At 37.0% G+C, this 21,690-nt stretch overlaps 1 protein-coding gene across 3 annotated transcripts in view; it reads left to right on the forward strand.

Moving 5' to 3' along the window:
* Trhr (thyrotropin releasing hormone receptor) overlaps nt 1–11,657 on the forward strand; it is a 36,714-nt gene extending 25,057 nt beyond the window's left edge. The window contains exons 2-3 of one of the 3 annotated variants that reach the window (XM_021217237.2): nt 6,826–7,212; nt 11,595–11,657. In XM_021217237.2, coding sequence (XP_021072896.1) covers nt 6,826–7,212; nt 11,595–11,657 — 450 coding nt within the window. Of the gene's footprint in view, nt 1–6,825; nt 7,213–10,979; nt 11,059–11,594 lie in introns of those variants that run through there. The other 2 variants (XM_029548265.1, XM_029548264.1) reach the window with 2 other exon arrangements.
* The last annotated feature ends 10,033 nt before the right edge of the window (nt 11,658–21,690 follow it).

Raw genomic sequence — 21,690 nt, forward strand, 5'->3', positions numbered from 1 at the left:
CAAGCTTAGACTGTTCAGCATTAACAAAGTTTTTACACACGCGAGAGTACAGTAGAATGTAGAAAACCAGATGTTGGTCATGTGTTCTGCTCCATATTCCTGGGAGACAGACACAAACTGGAAATCTTTGACACTATCAACCAGTTCCACCCCTTTCTCTGACTCCAGTCACTCATCAATGCACAAGGCAATAGTGTTGTCTTTTGTGTTCTGAAAGCAATAAGTCCCATGACCACACATAGATTTTTTTTTCCCTCTGAATCATTCACAGAATAAAAGTTCATGTATTTCTGAATCAGTTCGAGAATCTCAACTAAATATCCTAGGGAATAGAGGTATGAATCAAACTCTTATGCCTTCCTCAGCAGACTAACAAGCTGATCTCTGGCAATTAGTTAAAATGACCCCAGGTCCCATGAAAACAGAAACCTAATAAGTGATTTGCAATTAATTGAGCTGTATGCTAAGAATTTCTAGTTTCCATTACTGTACATGATTATTTTTGCAATTCAGTTCTCTTGTTTGCTTATTTCCCTAGGAAGTAGATTGGTGTGAAGGACTCCTGTCTGCTTTGTGACAACTTTATTTTCTGGAATCGGGACTCTAAATACAAGACTCCGGTTTGGAGCCAAAAGACATAGAGGGTGGACTCCAAGGTTACTTGTGATGTCTGGCAACAATATCACCGTAGCAGCTTGTGTTCTCATGCTAATTGTGTTACCCAAAAATCCTGTTTGCAGTGTCCCACACACAGGATAAAGGAAGCCGGCATCCAGTTACATCTGATTGGGAAATAAAGTTGCCAACCGCCAATAGCTGAGCAGGAAGACAGTCAGGACTCTTAGATTTCCCAGACAAGAGATGAAGGAAGAGTAAGGAGAAAATTGCATGATGGATGCAGATTATGTAATAATCCAGGAAAGTGGTCCAGGGGCCACTCCCTCGATTTGGTCTGGGGTAACAAAGGTAAGCTATAGATTTAGAAAGTGTTAACTCAGGAATACCAGAGGAGAATGTGTGCTAGCCAAGGGGAGGTTCAGAAAGTGCCCAATCATTGAGCTAGTAAGGTATATTAAAAATAAATCTGTGTGTGTGTGTGTGTGTGTGTGTGTGTGTGTGTGTGTGTGTGTGTGTCTTTCATTCTTGAATCCAGAGAACTCTGATGGGTGGCTAGAAGTGTGATCACCTGCCAGGAGCTCAGAGCAGATTAATAATTCCCCACTGCATATCATCCTTTCCAAACAGCCCACAAGCAATATCTATAGCAAATACATGTCTTAGCTCAATAAATATATTAATTTTATCATTATCTGTAAGGAGAAATAACAACTCTACTGGAGTCAAGAGTGTTGGTTCAACAGCCACTCTGTCACCTGCAGAGGAGTTGTATGCTCCTATTCTCAGCTTCTATGAGCTCATTTCCCCTTTCCTCATCAACAAAATGGAAACATTCACACTTTTCCCACAGATCTCAGTGGGTAACAACATAAATGTTCCAAAATATGAAAAAAAAATTAACTTAAGAGAGCTTAACAAATAACTATTCCTAGAACACTCTTGGATTCTGAAGTTGTATTAAAAAATAGTTGTGTAGGTTTTGTGTGTGTGTGTGTGTGTGTGTGTGTGTGTGTGTGTGTGTGTGTGTGTGTGTGTGTGTGTGTGTGCTGATCTCTTAAATGTGCCTGAAGAGCAGAAGAGATTCCTCATATGGCCACTGAAAGTGGACTGGATATGTTCTCCATCCTGAACACTGTTCAAGCATCCTATCCTCATTCTCTCCTGGATCACAAATATTTTTATGCTGTGCTAAGGTCCATCTTTGAAAGAAAGAAGGAAAACTGAAGTTGGTAAGTTCCTCTCTGGTAATCCCATGATTTCTCTACTCTCCTTTCTACAAAAACACAAAAATTTATCCATGACTACACCTCTCTCTTTTCTCTCTCTCTCTCTCTCTCTCTCTCTCTCTCTCTCTCTCTCTCTCTCTCTCTCTCTTCAACACATTGCAAACAGACTTGTCTGGAAAAATGTGTGTGTGTGTGTGAGTGTGTGTGTGTCTGTGTGTGTCTGTGTGTGTATGCATCTGTGTATGTGTGAGAGTGTGTGTGTGTGTGTGCATCTGTGTGTGTGTGAGTGTGTGTGTGCGTCTGTGTGTGTGTGTGAGTGTGTGTGTGAGTGTGTGTGTGTGTTTCAGTGCAGTTTCTGCACAAACCTGAAAGGGAAGCTTCTGATTCTCTAGAGCTGACATTACCAAGGGCTGTGAGCCACCTGATGAGGGTGCTGGGGACCAGACTCTGGAAGAGTAGCCAACATTCCTAACTATGAAGCCTTCCTTCCAGGCCCCAGTCTTTTCTAATTTTGAGAGCAGCATAAAAAATAGGCATCCTTTCTATCAATTCTTGATCTTAAAGCCTTTGGAGTTCTGTTTAGGAAATTTTCCCCTGTGCCAACCCCACAGTCAAAAATTCTGACTCATAATTGTTCCTGTCTGAAAGAGCTGCAGGGACAAAAATGGAGAAAAGTCTAAGGAAAAGAGTTCCAGCAACAGGCCCAAAGTGGGATCCAGATCAAGGGGGTGGGGGATTCCCAAGGCCTGACACTATTACTGAGGCTATGGAGTGCCCACATAAAGGAACCTATCATGACTGCCCTCCAGAAGATCCAACAAGCAGCTGAAAGAGTCAGATGCAGATATTTGCACCCAACCAATGTACAGAAGCAGCTGACCCTGTTGTTGAGTTAGGGAAGGCTGAAAGAAGCTCAGGAAAAGGGCGATCCTGTAGGAGGACCAGCAGTCTCAATTAATCTGGACCTCTGAGATCTCTTAAACACTGGACCACCAACCAGGCAGCATACACCAGCTGATATGAGGCCTCCAACATACATACAGTAGAGGACTGCCAGGTCTGTGTTCATTCAGAGATGATGCACCTAACCCTCAAGAGACTGGAGGCCAAAGGGAGTTTAGAAATCAGGTGTAGTGGAGGGTGGAGGCATCCATGTGGAGACAGGAAGGTTGGGGAGGAGGTGTGGGATGTGGAGCAGTTGGAGGGTGGATGGGGGTGGTGGGGAATGGAATATAGAGTGTAAAAAATAAATTAAAAAAATAAAGACAAGTATTTGGGGGTTGTTTCTAATGTGGACAGTGGAAGCTAGCCATCAGAAATATTCCTCCAGAAAATGAATGTAGTGTAACACTGGGTTTCATTTGTCCCTGTTTGATTGCATTTCCCAGGTGTCTTAACTGGTCAAATACAGCGCGGGGAGGATGTATGAGATGTGGAGCAGTCAGAGGGTGGTCCAGGAGGGGGATAAAATCTGGAATGTTAAAAAAAGAAAAGATTAAATAAAATTTAAAAAAAAAAAGAAATATGCATCCCAACCATTTTAGTTTTAGTTTATACCTTTCTTGAATCCTATATGTCTGCAACATCACTTAGTATTTTTGGTATGAATCGTGATGAGAATTATCTCCCAAATTTTTTCAAAGGTAAAGGAGAATTTTATATTATTATATAAGATTTCACTTTTAAAATGTATATACAAATAGTTCCACTGCTATAGATTAAACAGAAGTAAAAGATGAGAGATATACCAACATTCACATAAAACTTATAGTGCTGGGATTGAATGTGTGCTGAAGGATCTTAACCACTTCACTTGTGATAAGAAACATGCAATATTAATGTGGTGCTTGTTCATAGCAGTATTAATAATTACAATTTAAAAATTTAAAAATGGATAAATCTGATGTGATATATGTACTATGAAATATTATTCAGTCATAAAAAATAAAAAAAAAATGATACAATCTGCAGGTTGTTCACCTTATGACTATTATCCTAGATGTCTCAAGTTGAACCCAAACAACTGTATGTTTCATTCATATGAAATATTCAAAACAGGTAACTATATAGGAGTATCAGCAGATTAATCGTGGGCAAGACCTTAGACAGGTGGAAGGAAGATGTGACATACCTAATAAAGGGTTGGAATGCTGAAATGAATCAACAGTAGATAATGGTGTTGTTGCATAACTACAAAAATACTAAAATCTCCTATATGTGACTTTATAAATATGTATTTAATTACATATAAAGTAGTTCAAGGAAAACAAAATGCAATCATATAATTAGATAAGCATGTATCTTATATACATTGTGTCAAGAATGACCCTTCATGACTGTGGCATGTTTCTTAAATTTTAGAACTTTAGGAGTCTATTAAGAAGTAAACCATCAGTCAAATTCAAGTTTGGGTGGGGTTTTTTTGTTTTTTGTTTTTGTTTGTTTGTTTGTTTGTTTGTTTTAGATATCTAATATACACTTCAAAACTATGAAGCTAAGGAAAGGCAAAAAACCCTTACATCCCAGAAGAGCTTAAGTAAATACAACTGATTAAACATAATATGATACCTTAGATAGGATATTGGAACAGGAAAGAAAACATATGGGTGAAGCAGTTAGTGAAAGTTCAACCAGTCAACATTGGTGAATGACATACGCTAAGGTAAAGGGCCAGCGATAGACACATTTGTGCAGGGTGTGCAGCAACTCTGCATTGTCTTTCTAATTTTAAATAAATTAACAGTATCCCCCAAAGAAAAAGAAAGTAACATGAAAATGTTAGTTAATAGTTTGAAGTTCTATTATAATAGATATTTCTAAAAGCTAGAGGATCTCAATTAGCCTTCTTTCTCTAGGCACACACACGCTGTGGAACTTCTTTCCACTCCAGAAAGTACAACTGTAGCTGTAATGTTACTGGTCAGATACAGCATATTAAATTCACATGATAGAAAGTTCCTGGATCAGATCTTTACCCCAGAGAATGTGTTTTAAAAGATGAATTCAAAATCTCTCATGAGGACTACTTAACACTTCTTCCACGTGTTTAAATATAGTTAAAGAGCTAAGGAGATGGCTCAGTCACTAAAGCATTTGCTACGTAAGCATGGAGCATTTATATTTATAGTTAAGGAGCTAGGCGCTGCAGTTTGCTTCTGGTGCTTGGGAAGCAGAGAAGGAGGAATCCTGGCTTTCATTGGTCAGTCTATCTAGCCAATCGATGAGGTCCAGGTTCATTATGAGACCTTCTTTCAAAGAAATAAGATGGGAAGAGACTAAAGTACCTGGCATGGGTCTCTGACCTACACACACACACACACACACACACACACACACACACCCACACGTCTACACATCACTGCAAAGGAGACAATCCTTGATAGAGGACAGAGACTTATCAAATCTAGGTGCTGCCTGCTCATTTTCATCATCTCTGCTAGCATTCTCTCTCGTGAAATACTCTGTTCTAATCCTGGCATGTATAATTTCCTTTGTTCATCTTTCATATACTCAGAGTCTGCCTGCTTACATATTGACTACAGGAATGCTCCCATGGAGTGTGCATTTTCAGAGCTTGACTCTACCTGCATCTGTAACTCCTTTGGCAGTTGTGTCTCTCCTGCCCTAAAAAAGGGAGGCCAAACACGCCATTGAGTGTGACATCTCTTTGTCCTCAAACAATGGCTTTTGAAATGGTTCCCACCCCTTGATGCGGACAAGTGAACTCCACTTCTGTTTAACAGCCTGCAGCTGGAACTTGTACACTGTACTCTGCTTACTTTGTCGCACACCAAATCTCAACAGGACCACTCTTTCCAACTCACTTCACCTTAGTATTTAAAAAAAAAAATATATATATATATATATATATCTTCTGTCTTGGTGTTGCTCACTTTTAGAATATCTACAAAGTGTGGACTAAGAAAGCTAATGTTTTCAAATGCAACCAGAGACTAACTTGTTAAATGTGTAAAACTTTGCATTTAAAGAAAATCAATTAGTTATTATAGATGTATGAAAAGATTATGTCTGCTAAAATTATACACATTCATTGTGTTGTTGTAATACTATGATCTCTCTTCTATTAGTTTTTGAAACAGGGTTTCTCTGGGAACAGCCTTGGCTTTCCCAGAACTCACTCTGTAGACCAGGCTGGCCTCTAATTCACAGAAATCCACCTGTGTCTGCCGCCAGAGTGCTGGGATTAAAGGCGTGCTGAAGGATCTTAACCACTTCAATTGTGATAAGAAACATGCAACATTAATGTGGTCTCTGGTATAGAGTAAATCTTGCATGGCTTCTGCAATTTTGAGTATCATTTTCACACAGTTATGCTAACGCGTTTGAAGATAGAAGATACTATTGTCCTACTTTACAGATGGTCTATGAGAAAGGCTGGGATAATTTCTTACAGCTCAGGAGATGCAATTAGAACTATGTCTCCTAGTGCTTCTCATAGACACCTTTGAAAGCCTGTGATAAGAAGCATAGCTGACCTGTTTCCAGCCACCATTGAAGGCTCCTGCCTGCATCCCATTTAGGATACTGGGTGGTCCCTCTATGGCAGTACTCTTTTGTTGGTGAAGTTTCTCATAAAGTCCCCAGGAGTTCCTAAGGTAGAGTCCTGGAAATATAGGGGTTTTAAAATCCTTAAGGGCATCCTTCAACAAATGACAGTATGCAGATGATGGATAAATATCATTTAGGGCAGATAATTCTGGAATGCAGAATTTGAGTCCAGTTGCTTAATTGAGAGACATCTCAATCAAATTCCAATTTTGCTCTTTCCTTATGTGTCATATTTCCCTCTGCTCCTTCAATCCTGCTTTCTGTGTTCACACTCCAAATTCAAAAGCTGACTGAAAGGGAGGCTCAGACTACATCTTGAAAAAGAGATATGTGACTGGGAAAGGGGGCAGTAGGGTTACTTTGCTTTGTTCCCATTGGTGTTTGCACTGCATTTCTCTCTGTTTCTCCATAGGTCACCAAGATGCTTGCCGTGGTTGTAATTCTGTTTGCCCTTTTATGGATGCCCTACAGGACCCTCGTGGTTGTCAACTCATTTCTCTCCAGCCCTTTCCAGGAAAATTGGTTCTTGCTCTTTTGCAGAATTTGCATTTATCTCAACAGTGCCATCAACCCAGTGATTTACAACCTCATGTCTCAGAAATTTCGTGCAGCCTTCAGGAAGCTCTGCAACTGCAAGCAGAAGCCCACAGAGAAAGCTGCTAACTACAGTGTGGCCCTAAATTACAGTGTCATCAAGGAGTCAGACCGTTTCAGCACAGAGCTAGAAGATATCACCGTCACCGACACGTATGTGTCAACCACAAAAGTGTCATTTGATGACACCTGCTTGGCCTCTGAGGTAACCTTTAGTCAGAGCTGATTCATGAATGAGAGGAAAATGAATCGTGGTAATATGTTGAATCTGTGTTGTTATCCAAGACAATACTTGCACTGGAGACATTGCAGGGAAGCTTGGCTTTGCTCTTAGAAAGGTTGGCCCTGCATACTTTAACCCATGATACTGGCTTTTCACTTTCCTTCTTTCCAAACTAGAATCAAAAAGAGAGAGTCTAACTCTGCAGGGGGTAAATGATGGGAAGTAAAAGGCTGTTTGGTTCATTTAATTTGGGAAGTCATTCTCTTTCGTGGGGTAAAGACATTTCCATGAAGACTCGATACCAGTTTAAATTCAGTACAGTTTTATTAAATGTGATTACACACACACACACACACACACACACACACACACATTCCAAATACCTATACATTTGGTAACTTGGCAACATACAATTTTTAAATGTTTTGATTTCATATTTCATTTACCAAAGTACAGTGCTATTTCATGAATAACTGAAGAACATTTTTAAAAGAACAAACTAGAAACTCAAAATACCCCCCAAATTTTAGACATGTGGATTTTACGACAAAGCAAACCAGTTTTATCAACTCTTCGGGCTTCTTAAATGATAGATGGGGTAAAGATATATCCAGTTCAAATAGCTGTGAAGATGCCAGCTTCATACAGTGAATATGCAAATGTATAGAAAATACCAGACCAAGTGTTTAAAACATGGTTTCACCATTTTCTCAAAACCTTTAAGGTTGAAATTCCCTTGGAACACTCTTGTTCTTAACTCCTGAGCTATGTCAAGTAAATCCCTCCTGCTGAAACATGCTTCAAAGTTGGAAACAGTTTCTGAGGTATTGTTTTTACTTGAAATCAGCCAAATTCTGGCCAGTTTGCCCCAAGGTGAAGATGCCCGACTCTAATTTAGACCTTAACTTGCATGCAATTATCTTTCATTGCTTCCCCTGGGCATTTTTCAGATTCATTTTATTTCAAGTACTCAGAATATTTTTGCTTATAATCTAACTCCAAGCACCACAAGTCTGCTGACTTTATTTTAAAACTAATTTCATACTATTATCACTACCTTATCTTTACATGTTGAATTTTGACCTAGTATGCCAGTTGTTATTAGACAGATGTGAATTTGCATCTACTCAGAAGGCTTACAGTTCCTCTTCAAATAACTCAGATACTGGGATACATCAAATCAGATATTAAAGAATATGAGTTGACCTTGGTGATAGCTTCATTGTCATTAATTTTTAATTGTTAGGTCAAAATGTCATATTTCTAAGTACCCCATAATACTATATCCAGCCTATATCTTTAGTTCATGGATTTTCTTTGAAATGTAATTGATAATGATAATTAACCCATCACACCTTCTTAATAAAGAATACGACTCTTTATGGAAAAATCTGTCAAACAGGACCCATTCTAAATACGCTTGTATGAAGTTTTTCTTCATCTACTCCAGGAAGACATTTCTTCTGCCTGCTACCATGTTAGTAATACAATGTAACAAAATAGAGACACAAAGTATCAGAAGCCTATTCCCATGACACTAAGTGGTCTATTTTAATTACATTTACACTATGAATTTATTATTTGTTATTATTATTATTATTATTATTATTATTATTGGATAGGACACTAGTATGACCTAACCTTAAATGACATAAGTATGTGTTTAGGTACATACAAATACCTAGATGTGTATAAATTTATATACAAAGAGAATTGGAATACATTAGAACTCTTATATTAGGAGAAGGAAATAAGCATTGAACATCTGCTATGTCTTCCAAATACTGGTGGATACTTAAGTACCATGATCTCCACTACCATGTCTTGAGAAGTATCAGTGGTATTTTCCTAAACAGTGTGGTGACTACAGAGATGTTGCTTTTCCCTTTTGTAAAGTTGACAATTAAATTCTTGTGAGCTAATGGCTACACACACACACACACATACACACACACACACACACACACAAACACACTACAATAACAGATAATGAAAACATGTTTTACAAATATACACAAGACAAAAATGCACTTTTCTGACCTTTGGAAATTTAGTATCTAGCCTTAGTTTTCCCCTTTTAGTTTTTGAAAAGTTGCTTGGTAGTTTTACTTTTCGACCATATGACAAATTCAAAAGAATGCAGTTCATAATGTTTCGACGTTAAAGAAAATGCCGTTATAAAATCAAATATTCCTATGTAATACATAACAGATAGCTGAATTTACACAAAGGAGGTATAACTTTCTGAAGTATTCAATATTATGATGCATTTAACTCATAAAATATTTCCATTGATAATCAAAACCATATATCATCAAATAGATACTAAAAGACTAAACTAAAATTTGCTGGTATAGTGAAATAATGTTACTAATAACTCCCTTAATAATGCTCCTAGAGATGGTATATTACTTCCAATTTTATTCATTGCTGAGAGACTTCAGGCAGGAAAGTGGGCAGAAGTGAATGAATAATACAAGCAAACATAAATCCATGTATCCATGGTATTTTCTTAGGGTTCCTTTCTCCGTATGGTTAATATATTTTTAAAGTTTAACATAGATCTCAAGTATTCTACATCCTGAAGATAAATAGAAAAAAAAACTCAAATTCTATAAGCATTTTTAAGTAGATGAATAGCATAGAACCATGCATCTACCTTTATAATCTACCAAAAGTGATGGGTAATTTGTGCTAAAATTTCGTAAATCCATGTAAAAGAAAGTGTAGTAAAATCTAACTAGGCTTGAAGTAGATGGTGGAGTTGCTTTATACAGAGTGTATGTCTTCAGAAAGCAAGAGCTACACTGCTCTGCTCTCTTCTTTAAAAAAGTAAAACCCCTACCGATATCATATAAAGTACTTCACATCTATAAAAATTATGATGGGAAAATTAACTTTTATGAAGGAAATAAATTATTAACCCATAATTTATAAATTTTACAAATAAAATATTCAATAATATTTTCATATCAATTCAACTCCTAGAGAAGATAAATTTTGTATACGAAGTCAGAAAATCATATGCGAGTGAGAAAACACATCCCAAATATTTGGAATCACTCTTTGGCTACAAAGGCACAAAAATGAGACTTTGAAGCAATTCTTTTTTAATTTCTTCAGCTTATAACAAATAAATATACAGGAAAACAAACATTGAACTGAGCAATCTTAGTCTGGTAGAACTCTCTATAGATAATGTTGCTTTCTATTGACAAGGCACTATATATAGTTAAATATTACACACAATTTAATTTTTATAAAAAACCCTTTTAAATGAAAGAAAAATTGGTATGTTGCTTCTAAAATTCCTATTTAGCTTTGTCATGATTTATATAGTAGGAATCATATAGAGATGCGTTATTTAATATGGCTGGGTTTTTTTCAGAGAATAAAGTAGAGACTTGACATTTAACAAGCTTCAGTCAGAAACTAGAAAAGTAACATTAAATATATGTAAAACCATTGCTAAAATTTTATGAGACAAACGTGTATTTCTATTCTTACAAAACTCAACCAAATGAAAGAAAGCATGTACGCATGATATAACTTCAAGATGTTACTCTTGAACTCTTAGCTCAATGTTTAGAATACAAGTTAGGGTCATAAAAAATATAGCACAAAGCAGTTTTTAATAGTCTACTTGAAAATATCGAAGATGACTTAATAAAAGGATTATTTATGTAATCTATTTTTAATGGGCTATGATTAGAAATAACTATTTTAATTCTTATTTTTACTTACCACAGAACTAAAGAAGGCCATAAAGAACCCTAAAATTTTCTTCATGTGTATTTATTTCATAATTGTGATCTCAAATAATTCAGCAACAGATGTCTCCAGGCAAGTTACATACTGGGAAGCAGTTCACTATTAAGATTTTCAGCAACTTACGGACTACATCAAGTGACAAGTTTAACCTATGGCATTCTTAATTCAAAACTCAAATAATCTTCTTTGACAAGAGTGATCATGGATGTGTGTATTCAATGTCGTCATGTCAAAAATATGTAAATAGCATTCTTTTATACCAAGCAAATTCATGCTAACCAAATTAAATATGTTTAATTCATATTTTAAGAATTATATCTAGAAAACTGAAAAAGGCTGAAACATGTAATACCAGTTAAGATGATACATTGTCTAAAACTATTGAATCTAGATGTAGCAAGACAAAAATTTAGTGACCAATAAACCACATAGTCACATAATGACTGTAAGTCTTGATGGAGGTTCACACTGTAGAGTCCAACTGGAATAATGGGATGTGAAACATGTTGACAGTTGTGCTAAGAAAATGGGATAATCATTACTGTTGGCTGGCATCATTGCAAGCCTGCAAGTGACTCTTTCTTTCTTTATAGAAAAATGGACCCAGTTCTTGTGCATATGGCTATTCTTTGACTGCCAAACAGGAGCGAATATGAACTTCTTCAAGAATATCTTGGACTGGTATTACTAAAGTGAAATCTTTTAAAAAATTCAATATGACTCAGAATAGGATGGTTTCAACTGACCAAAGGTCTTCATTCAGAAGTCAGTAAGAACATCGTAGTACTGAAATGGTACAATAAGGAAGCAAAATGTAATGCCTAGCAATGAGGACAAGCCACTCATTGTTTGATATATACAAAAATTACTGGCATGTTTTTTCTTAATATGTCGCTCTTTCTCAAAAAAAATTGTCATTTGCTGGATGACTCTGAACACATCCTGAAATTCAATTTGTTCTGATCCTCTACATATATGCTTCAAGACCCTTGAATAACAAATAACTCTAAATAGGCAAATAAACAGAAAACCCCATGTAGGACAAGTTCGTTTCATGTTTGTATCCCACAAATTAAACTAAGATGATGAGCTTGACATTGACTTTCTGTTGAATGAAATGAATGAATGAATAAGTAATTGATGAATTTCCAACTAAGAAATATAACCTAAAATCTTTTGACTCCTGATTTTCCCATAGATTTCTTTACTATTATAAAACTTTATTGTTTGTTTTCATCATGTTAAACCATTCTCCTGGCTCATTAAAATGTACTATATTGTGTCAGATGGTGGTCACAACCATCCCTGTATATATATTGTGAGTGCAAAGTTCAATAGTACTCTCACATATCTCACCTAATTTAATAATGATCAAGATTATTACATGTACTTTCAGAGAATGACAACATATCACTGACATGTGAATAAAATGTGCAGAGTAAATGGTAAAAAGAGAATTTGTGTGATTTCAGACTTAAAACATTAGAATTCCTCATGGGAAAAAAAATATCAGGGGGTGATAGAGTAATTAGAACAACCTCTTAGGGAAGCTTGGAAATTCTTTTAAGGTTAGACTTGCTTTAAATAGTTAGGAAAAATCCAACTGATGTAAGAAAAGAAAGATGAGGAAGTATAGGGTGAAAAGAAACAGCTCCAGGTGTTATGGATATGTGTCCAGTACCATGTGATTCATCAGGGATTGATTAAGGCAAGCAACTAGGAGAAAGAAGTGGAAGGGAGTTAAAGTACTTCCTAATGCTTATATTTGATGAGGAAATATTTATCCAGACACAGTAAATAGATGTGTATATTAGTAAGCTGTCATGTATTTTCTGAACAATGTGAATTTCACTTATCTATAAAAAATATAGTATGCTATTTGTCTCCTAAGTGTTATAATTCTGTAAGTATCCTAAAGTCATAATTTTCCAAGGAAAAACTATGCTGTATGTGTATATATCTTTTCTATATTACGTTGTTATCGTATATAGGGCATATTTATTTATGTATATATGATTCAGAGGTTCATAAAAGCCACGAAGTTATCCACTTATGCTCATAGGTCCTTCATAAGCCTAAGCATCCATATTAAATGTGAAACTGATAAGCAGTGAATAGCTTCTAACTCCTACCTGTTGACTTGCATGCTGCTTATATTGTGCTCCTGAATGATTGGTTTCTTACAATATGCCTCTGAATGTTTTGGTTTCGTTCTACCAGTTGTAGAAAGCTGTATGCTGACTCATCTCATTGCTTGGAGATTATCCATTGTGCCCATGTGGACAAAGAATCTTCTTTAAGAAAGTGTGATATTATGTGTTCTCTCTGCAGTATGAAACTGTTTTTGTATGTGTATGTATGAGCAATAAAGTATCAAAGTGAAAGAGTCAGTCCTTTGGTTTCTTCTCTTTGAAATCATCCTATTTTGGTATGCCTTGACTCTAAACCATATGCTCCAAGCATTTTATTTTGATACCTAGTTATCTAGCATATACCACTGTTTTTTTTTCCAAATAACTACAAATAATACACAAATACTTTTCATCTTTGGTAAGACATTTAATGTGTATTGGTACAAAAGTGACTAACTTGTCATGTTATCCATGATTACACTGACACTAATAAGTTTAGTTAAAGTTAATATTAGCTGAAACAAAAATCACAGTAAAGAAATGGCTGAAATTTGGGAAGCTTTTTGGAGTTATTGCCCCAAATATTTCTTATTGTCACTTTTTCAGTAATAACAAAGTATAGTCAATAAAGTATACTCAATAAAGCAGATGACCCTGAAACTCTTTCAATTTCAAATAATCTGAGATATTTCTATAACTGGTTAAACAAGTTTTGCCAGTGCCTAGGATATACTACCAGGAAACACATTAAAATGCATTTTGGCAGAGAAAAAGAATTTTATGCTTCAGTAAATCTCAGATTTGGTAAATGAAGCCAATTGTTTCACAGATGAACATAGAGGTTTAGTGTGTGTGTATGTGTGTGTGTGTGTGTGTGTGTGTGTGTGTGTGTGTGTACTTGAAGTACTATTACTTTCATAGGGCAAGAGAAGATTCATTTAGAAGCCTCAAGATTCTCAATCATAATACTATTCATCATTCAAAGAATACTTTCCTTATACTGTGACATGGAGAATCTTAGGTTTTTTAATAAGTACTCAATTTTTATAAGTCCTAAAATAGATTTTTTTATCAAGTTATGTACCATTCTTTTCTAGATCTCCTGAAAATGACAATGAAGTGAAAAAAGTCCATGCTCTCTCCCCTAGGTCCGCCAAGTGCGATAATTTGCTCACTTTGAAATAATGGACCTTTCAAGAATCTTTGTAGGTCAGTGAAAATGAATGGATTCATTTTTAAAAGTACTTTTAGTAAAAGATGAAACAGTACATATGACACATGCTAACTACATGCAGGTTCCCCACAGAAGCCAAGAAGCATTAGGACTCATCAATTTTAAACAACATTCATTTATTCATAGTAATCTTAAAATAACTTAAACTTCACCATACATTATATATAATGAAAGTCATTTGCCTTTCCCATCCCTTTCTCAAACACACTCTCTGCTGGCACATTATGTCACTGTAAATCTGTAAATGTCAGTGGTGGCAGCATCTTGTGGTGCCTTGTTCCCAACAGCATCATGACTCTGTGATGTCATCACAGCTGTGGTAGACAAGTCCACACACAGTACACTTCTTCCCTGTCCAGAAAAGTGAAGGAGCAGCCTCTTTGTCCAGTACATTCTACAAAGCTGTGAAAAACCTTTCCAATGAACAGATAGCCAAGAATTTCAAGGGAGTTAAAACACCTGGGAAATGCAATCAAACAGGGACAAATGAAACCCAGTGTTACACTACATTCATTTTCTGGAGGCATACTTCTGATGGCTAGCTTCCACTGTCCACATTAGAAACAACCCCCAAATACTTGTCTTTATTTTTTTAATTAATTTATTTTTTACATTCCATATTCCATTCCCCACCACCTCCATCCACCCTCCAACTGCTCCACATCCCACACCTCCTCCCCAAACCCGTCTCTACATGGATGCCCCCACCCTCCACCCCACCTGACCTCTAAACACCCTGGGGCCTTCAGTCTCTTGAGGGTTAAGTGCATCATCTCTGAATAAACACAGACCTGGTAGTCCTCTTCTGTATGTTTGTTGGGGGCCTCATATCTGCTGGTGTATGCTCTTGTTTGTTGGTCCAGTGTTTGAGAGATCTCAGGGGTCCAGATTAATTGAGACTTCTGGTTCTCCTACAGGATCGCCCTTCCCCGAAGCTTCTTTTAGCCTCTCCTGATTCAACACAGGAGTCAGCAGCTTCTGTCCATTGGTTAGGTGCAAATATCTGCATCTGACTCTTTCAACTGCTTGTTGGGTCTTTGGGAGGCAGTCAAGATAGATCCCTTTTTGTGAGTGCTCCATAGCCTCAGTAATAGTGTCAGGCTTTGGGACTTCCCCTAAGGCAGGATCCTACTTTGTGCCTGTTTCTGGGCTACTTTTCCTCACTCTCCTCTCCATTTCCATCCCTGTAATTCTTTCAGATAGGAACAATTATGGGTCAGAGTTGTGACTGTGTGATGGCAACCCTTACTTGATGTCCTGTCTTCCTCCTGGAAGTGGGCTCTATAAGTTCCCTCTCCCTACTGGCATTTCATCTAAGGTCCCTCCCTTTGATTCCTGAGAGTCTCTCACCTCCCAGGTCTCTGGTGCATTCTGGGGGATCCCCCCCAAACTCCTATTTCCTGAGGTTGCCTGTTTACATTCTTTCTGCTGGCCCTCAGGGCTTCAATCCTTCTCCCTCTCCCAGTAACACATCAGGCTCCACTCTCCTCCCTCCCCCCCTCCCACTGTCCCTCCCAGGCCACTCCCTACCTCCTCATTTGTGATTTCTTTCTTCTCTCTTCCCAAGTGAGACTGAGGCTCCTCACTTGGGCACTTCAGCTTGTTGACCTTTTTGAGATCTGTGGACTGTATCTTAGGCAATCTGTACTTTTTTTTTTTAAGCTAATATCCACTTATTAGTGAGTACATTTTGTGCACATCCTTTTGGGTATGAGTTACCTCACTCAGGATAATATTTTCTACTTCCATCCATTTGACTGTGAATTTCATGAAGTCATTGTTTTTAATAGCTGAGTAGTATTCCATTGTGCAAATGAACCATACCATATAGAATGCATTTCTATATGCATTCTTCTGCTGTAGGACATCTAGGTGGTTTCCAGCTTCTGGCTATCACAAATAAGGCCACTTTAAACATGGTGGGACATCTTTTGGGTATATTCCCAAGAGTGGTATATCTGGGTCTTCAGGTAGATCTATTTCCAATTTTCTGAAAAAAACTCCAAATTGTTTTCCAGAGTGGTTGTACCAGTTTGCAATTCCACCAGCAATAGAGGAGTTTTCCTATTTCTCCACATCCTCTCCAACATGTGCTGTCACCTGAGGTTTTGATCTCAGCCATTCTGATTGGTGTAAGTTGGAATCTCAGAGTCATTTTGATTTGCATTGATCTGATCACTAAGGACTTTGAACATTTCTTTAGGTGCTTCCCAGCCATTCAAGATTCTTCAGTTGTGAATTCTCAGTTTAGTTCTATACCCCATTTTTTGATTGGGTTGTTTGATTTTTATGGTGATTAACTTCTTGAGTTCTTCATATATTTTGGATATTAGCCCTCTATCAGATGTGGGGCTAGTGAAGAATTTTTCCCAATCTGTAGGTTGCCAATTTGTCTTACTGATTATGTCCTTTGCTTTACAGAACCTTTCCAGTTTCATGAGGTCCCATTTATCAATACTTGTTCTTAGAGCTTGAGCCATTGGAGTTCTGTTTAGGATACTTTCCCCCTGTGCCAATGAGTTCAAGGCTCTTTCCCACATTCTCTTCTAGTAGATACAGTGTATCTGGTTTTATGTTGAGGTCCATTATCTACTTGGACTTGAGCTTTGTACAAGGTGACAAATATGGGTCTGTTTTCATTCTTCTACATACAGACAGCTAGATAGACCAGCACCATTTATTGAAGATGCTTTCTTTTGTCCATTGTATATTTTGGCCTCTTTGTCAAAGATCAAGTGACCATAAGTGTGTGGTTTTATTTCTGGGTCTTCAATTCTATTCCATTGATCAATGTGTCTGTCACTGTACCAATACCATGCAATTTTTATCACTATTGCTCTGTAGTAAAGCTTGAGGTCAGGGATGGTGATTTCCCCCAGCTATTCTTTTATTGTTAGAATCTCTTTTTGCTATTCTGGGTTTTTTGCCTTTCTGGGTGAATTTGAGAATTGCTCTTTCCATGTCTTTGAAGAATTCTGTTGGGATTTTGATAGGGAATACATTGAATCTATAGATTGCCTTTAGTAGATTGGCCATTTTTACTATGTTAATTCTGCCCATCCATGAACATGGGAGATCTTTCCATCTTCTGAATTCTTCAATTTCTTTCTTCAGAGACTTGAAGTTATTGTCCTACAGGTATTTCTCTTGTTTGGTTAGAGTTACCCCAAGATATTTTATATAATTTGTGGCTATTGTGAAGAGAGTTGTTTCCCTAATTTCTTTCTCAGTCTGTTTATCCTTTGTATAAAGGAAGGATAGTGATTTATTTGAGTTAATTTTATATCCAGCCACTTTGCTGAAGTTGTTTATCAGCTGGAGAAGTTCTCTGGTAGAATTTTTGTGGTCGCTTATGTATACTATCATATCATCTGCAAATAGTGTTACCTTTATTTCTTCTTTAGCAATTTGTATCCCCTTGACCTTGACCTCTTTTTGTTGTTTTATTGTTCTAGCAATGCTTTGAGTATTATATTGAATAGATATGGGGAGAGTGGGCATCCTTGTCTTGTTCCCGATTTAAGTGGGATTGCTTCAAGTATGTCTCCATTTCATTTGATATTGGCTGTTGGTTTTTCGTAAATTGTTTTTATTATGTTTAGATATAGGCCTTGAATTCCTGATCTTTCCACTACTTTTGACATAAAGGGGTGTTGTATTTTGTCAAATGCTTTTTCTGCATCTAAAGAGATGACCATGTGATTTTTTTCTTTAAGTTGGTTTATATAGTGAATTACATTAATGGCTTTTCGTATATTAAACCAACCTTGCATCCCTGGGATGAAGCCTACTTGATCTTGATGAATGATGGTTTTAATGTGTTCTTGGATTCAGTTTACAAGAATTTTATTGATTATTTTTGAATTGATATTCTTACACCACATTGGTCTAAAGTTCTCTTTTGGTTGGGTCCTTGTTTGATTTAGGTATCAGAGTAATTGTGGCTTCATAGAACGAGTTAGGTAATGTTCTTTCTGTTGCTATTTTATGGAATAATTTGAGGAAAATTGGTATCAGGTCTTCTTTGAAGGTCTGGTAGAATTCTGCACTAAATCCATCTGGCCCTGGGCTTTTCTTGGTGGAAAGGTTTTTAATCACTTCTTCTATTTCCTTGTGTGATACGGTCCTGTTTAGATAGTTTACCTGATCTTGATTTAAATTTGGTATCTGGCATCTGTCTAGAAAACCATCCATTTCATCTAGATTTTCCAGTTTTGAGTATAGACTTTCATAGTAGGATCTGATGATTTTTTTGAACTTCCTCCATTTCTGTTGTCATGTGTCCCTTTTGATTTCTGATTTTATTAATTTGGATACTGCCTCTTGGCCCTTTAGTTAGCTTGGCTAGGGGGTTATAAATCTTGTTAATTCTATCAAAGAACCAGATTTTGGTTTTGCTGATTCTTTGTATTGTTTTCTTTGTTTCTATTTGGTTGATTTCTGTCCTGAATTTGACTACTTCCTGCCTTCTACTCCTCTTGGGTGAGTTTGCTTCTTTTTGTTCTAGAGCTCTCAGGTGTGCTGTTAAGTTGTTAGTGTAAGATCCAGTTTCTTTATCAGGGCACTTAGTACTATAAACTTTCCTCTTAGCATTGTTTTCATTGTGTCCCATAAGTTTGCATATGATATGTCAAAACTTTCATTTAATTCTAGGAAGTCTTTAATTTCTTTCTTTATTTCTTCCCTGACCAAGTTGTTATAGAATAGAGAATTGTTCAGTTTCCATGTGTATATGGGCTTTTTTGTAGTTTTTGCTGTTATTGAAGACCAGCCTTAGGCCATGGTGATCTGATAGGATGCATGGTATTATTTCAATCTTCTTGTATCTGTTGAGGGTTGTTTTCTGATCAGTTCTATGTTTGATTTTGGAGAAAGTACCCAGAGGTACTGAGAAGGTGTATTCTTTTGTTTTAGGGTGAAATGTTCTGGAGATACCTGTTAAATCCATTTGTTCATAACCTCTCTTAGTTTCACTGTGTCTCTGTTTAGTTTCTGTTTCAGTGACCTGTCAAATGGTAAGAGTGGGGTGTTGAAATCTCCCACTATTATTGTGTGAGGTTGAATGTGTGTTTTGAGTTTTACTAAAGTTTCTTTTATGAATTTGGGTGCTCTTGCATTTGGGACATAGATGTTCAGAATTGAGACTTTCTCTTGGTGGATTTTCCCCCTTGATGAATATTAAGTGCCCTTCTTCATCACACTTGATAACTGTTGGTTGAATAATTTTGAAAATATTATCCAATATTTTATTGGATAATAAGATGGCAACTCCTGCTCATTTCCTGGGGCCATTTGCTTGGAAGACCTTTTTCCTTCCTTTTACTCTAAGATGATGCCTGTCTTTGTTATTTAGGTGTGTTTCTTATATACAGTAAAATTCTGGATCTTGTTTGTGTATCCAGTCTGTTAGCTTCTGTCTTTTTATAGGTGAGTTGAATCCAATAATATTGAGAGATATTAAAGAGAGATGACTGTTGGTTCCTGACATGTTTGTTTTTGTAGGTGGCTTTATATGCTTGTGGATCTCTGCTTTTGACTTTGTTGTGAGATGCTAAATATCTTTTCCTTTCTTTGGTGCGGGTACTTTCCTTGTGTTGGGGTTTTCCTTCCTGGATCTTATGTAGAGCTGTGTTGGTAGATAGATACTGTTTGAATTAGGTTTTGTCCTGGAATATTTTGGTTTCTCCATCTATGTTGATTGAGAGTTTTGCTGGGTATAGTAGCCTGGGCTGGCATTTTTGTTCTCTTGAGTCTGCATGACCTCTGATAAGATTCTTCTGGCTTTCATAGTCTATTGAGAAGTCTGGTGTAATTCTGATAGGTCTACTTTCTATATTACTTGACCTTTTCCCCTTACATATTTTAATATTCTTTCTTTACTCTGTGCATTTAGTGTTTTGATAATTATGTGAAAAGAAGATTTTATTTTCTGATCCCATTTATTTGGTGTTCTATAGGCTTCTTTTACCTTTATGGCCATCTCATTCTTTAGGTTGGGGAAGTTTACTTCTATGATTATGTTGAAGACATTTTTACGTCCTTTGACTTGGGAATCTTCATTCTTCTCTATTTTGATTTTTCTTAGATTTGCCCTTTTCATTGCGTACTGAATTTCCTGTATGCTTTGGGTTAGGAGCTTTTTTGCTTTGAATTTCCTTTGACAGTTGTGTCAGTATCTTCTACAGTATCTTCTAAACCTGAGATTCTCTCTTCTATCTCTTGTATTTTGTTGGTAATACTTACATCTGTAATTCCTGACCTCTTTCCTAGGTTTTCCATTTCCAGGTTTGCCTCCACCTGTATTTTTTTATTGTTTCTACTTCCACTTCTAGGTCTTGGATCACTTTATTCAATGCCTTCACCTGTTTACCTGTGTTTTCCTGTATTTTTTCAGTGAGTTATTAATATCCTCCTCAAAGGACTCTATTATCTTCATGATATAGGATTTTAGGACAGATTCCTGATTTTCAGGTGTGTTGGTGTATTCAAGGCTTGCTATGGTATTTTAGCTTCTGTTGCTTATGATCTTGTGCTTGCCTTTTGCCACCTGGATATCCCTGGTGTTTGTTGATCTGGGTGACTGTATGAAGTCTGCCTCTTTTGTCTGTGGGTTACTTCAGGTGGCCCTGGCTCTATCCAACTACCTGTGGGGTTTTCCTGTTGCCCTGGCTGCAGTAGATCTCCTGGGAGGCCTTCAGACAACTGCTCTGAGTGCAGTGGGTCCTCCATGATAGATCAGAATATGGAGTCTTCATGAGAGCAGACCAACTAAGTTTCTCCCCCAGCAGCAAGGACCAGGAGGAAGGAGTAGAAGAGACAGAAAGGGAATGGTATTCAGGAGGGTGGAGGTTTGGTGGGTGATGGGTCCAGAGTCCACCAGGCTCCCAGGAACAGTTCCAGGAGTGGGGGGGGGGTATGGGGGGTTCTTACAAACATCTCTGAGTGCAGTGGGTCCTCTGGGATGGATAGGGATATGGAGTCTTCAAGGGAGCAGACCAACAAGGGGTTAGTCCATAGCAGTTGGAGCCAGTAGGTAAATGAATATGAAAGCTCATTGGTTAAGTAATAATTTTCAATCACATGCAATGTTCCAGGCAGGGTGCTAGGTCAAGGCCACCCTGTTCACAATTTTGAATTGAAACACATATATAATTACAATGAGTTCCTTTTTTTTTGATACAGAAATCTGAAAATTTCAGTATACAGGATAAGTGGTGACTTCTATCTAAAGATGTCAGAATGGCCTGCACAGAGAAATCAACGTTTATACAGGGGTTTTGAAATTGGTAAAAATCTCAAGGAAGAAATGAATGGAAAAAAATG

This window comes from Mus pahari, chromosome 17, assembly GCF_900095145.1.
Source record: "Mus pahari chromosome 17, PAHARI_EIJ_v1.1, whole genome shotgun sequence".
Taxonomy (NCBI): domain Eukaryota; kingdom Metazoa; phylum Chordata; class Mammalia; order Rodentia; family Muridae; genus Mus; species Mus pahari.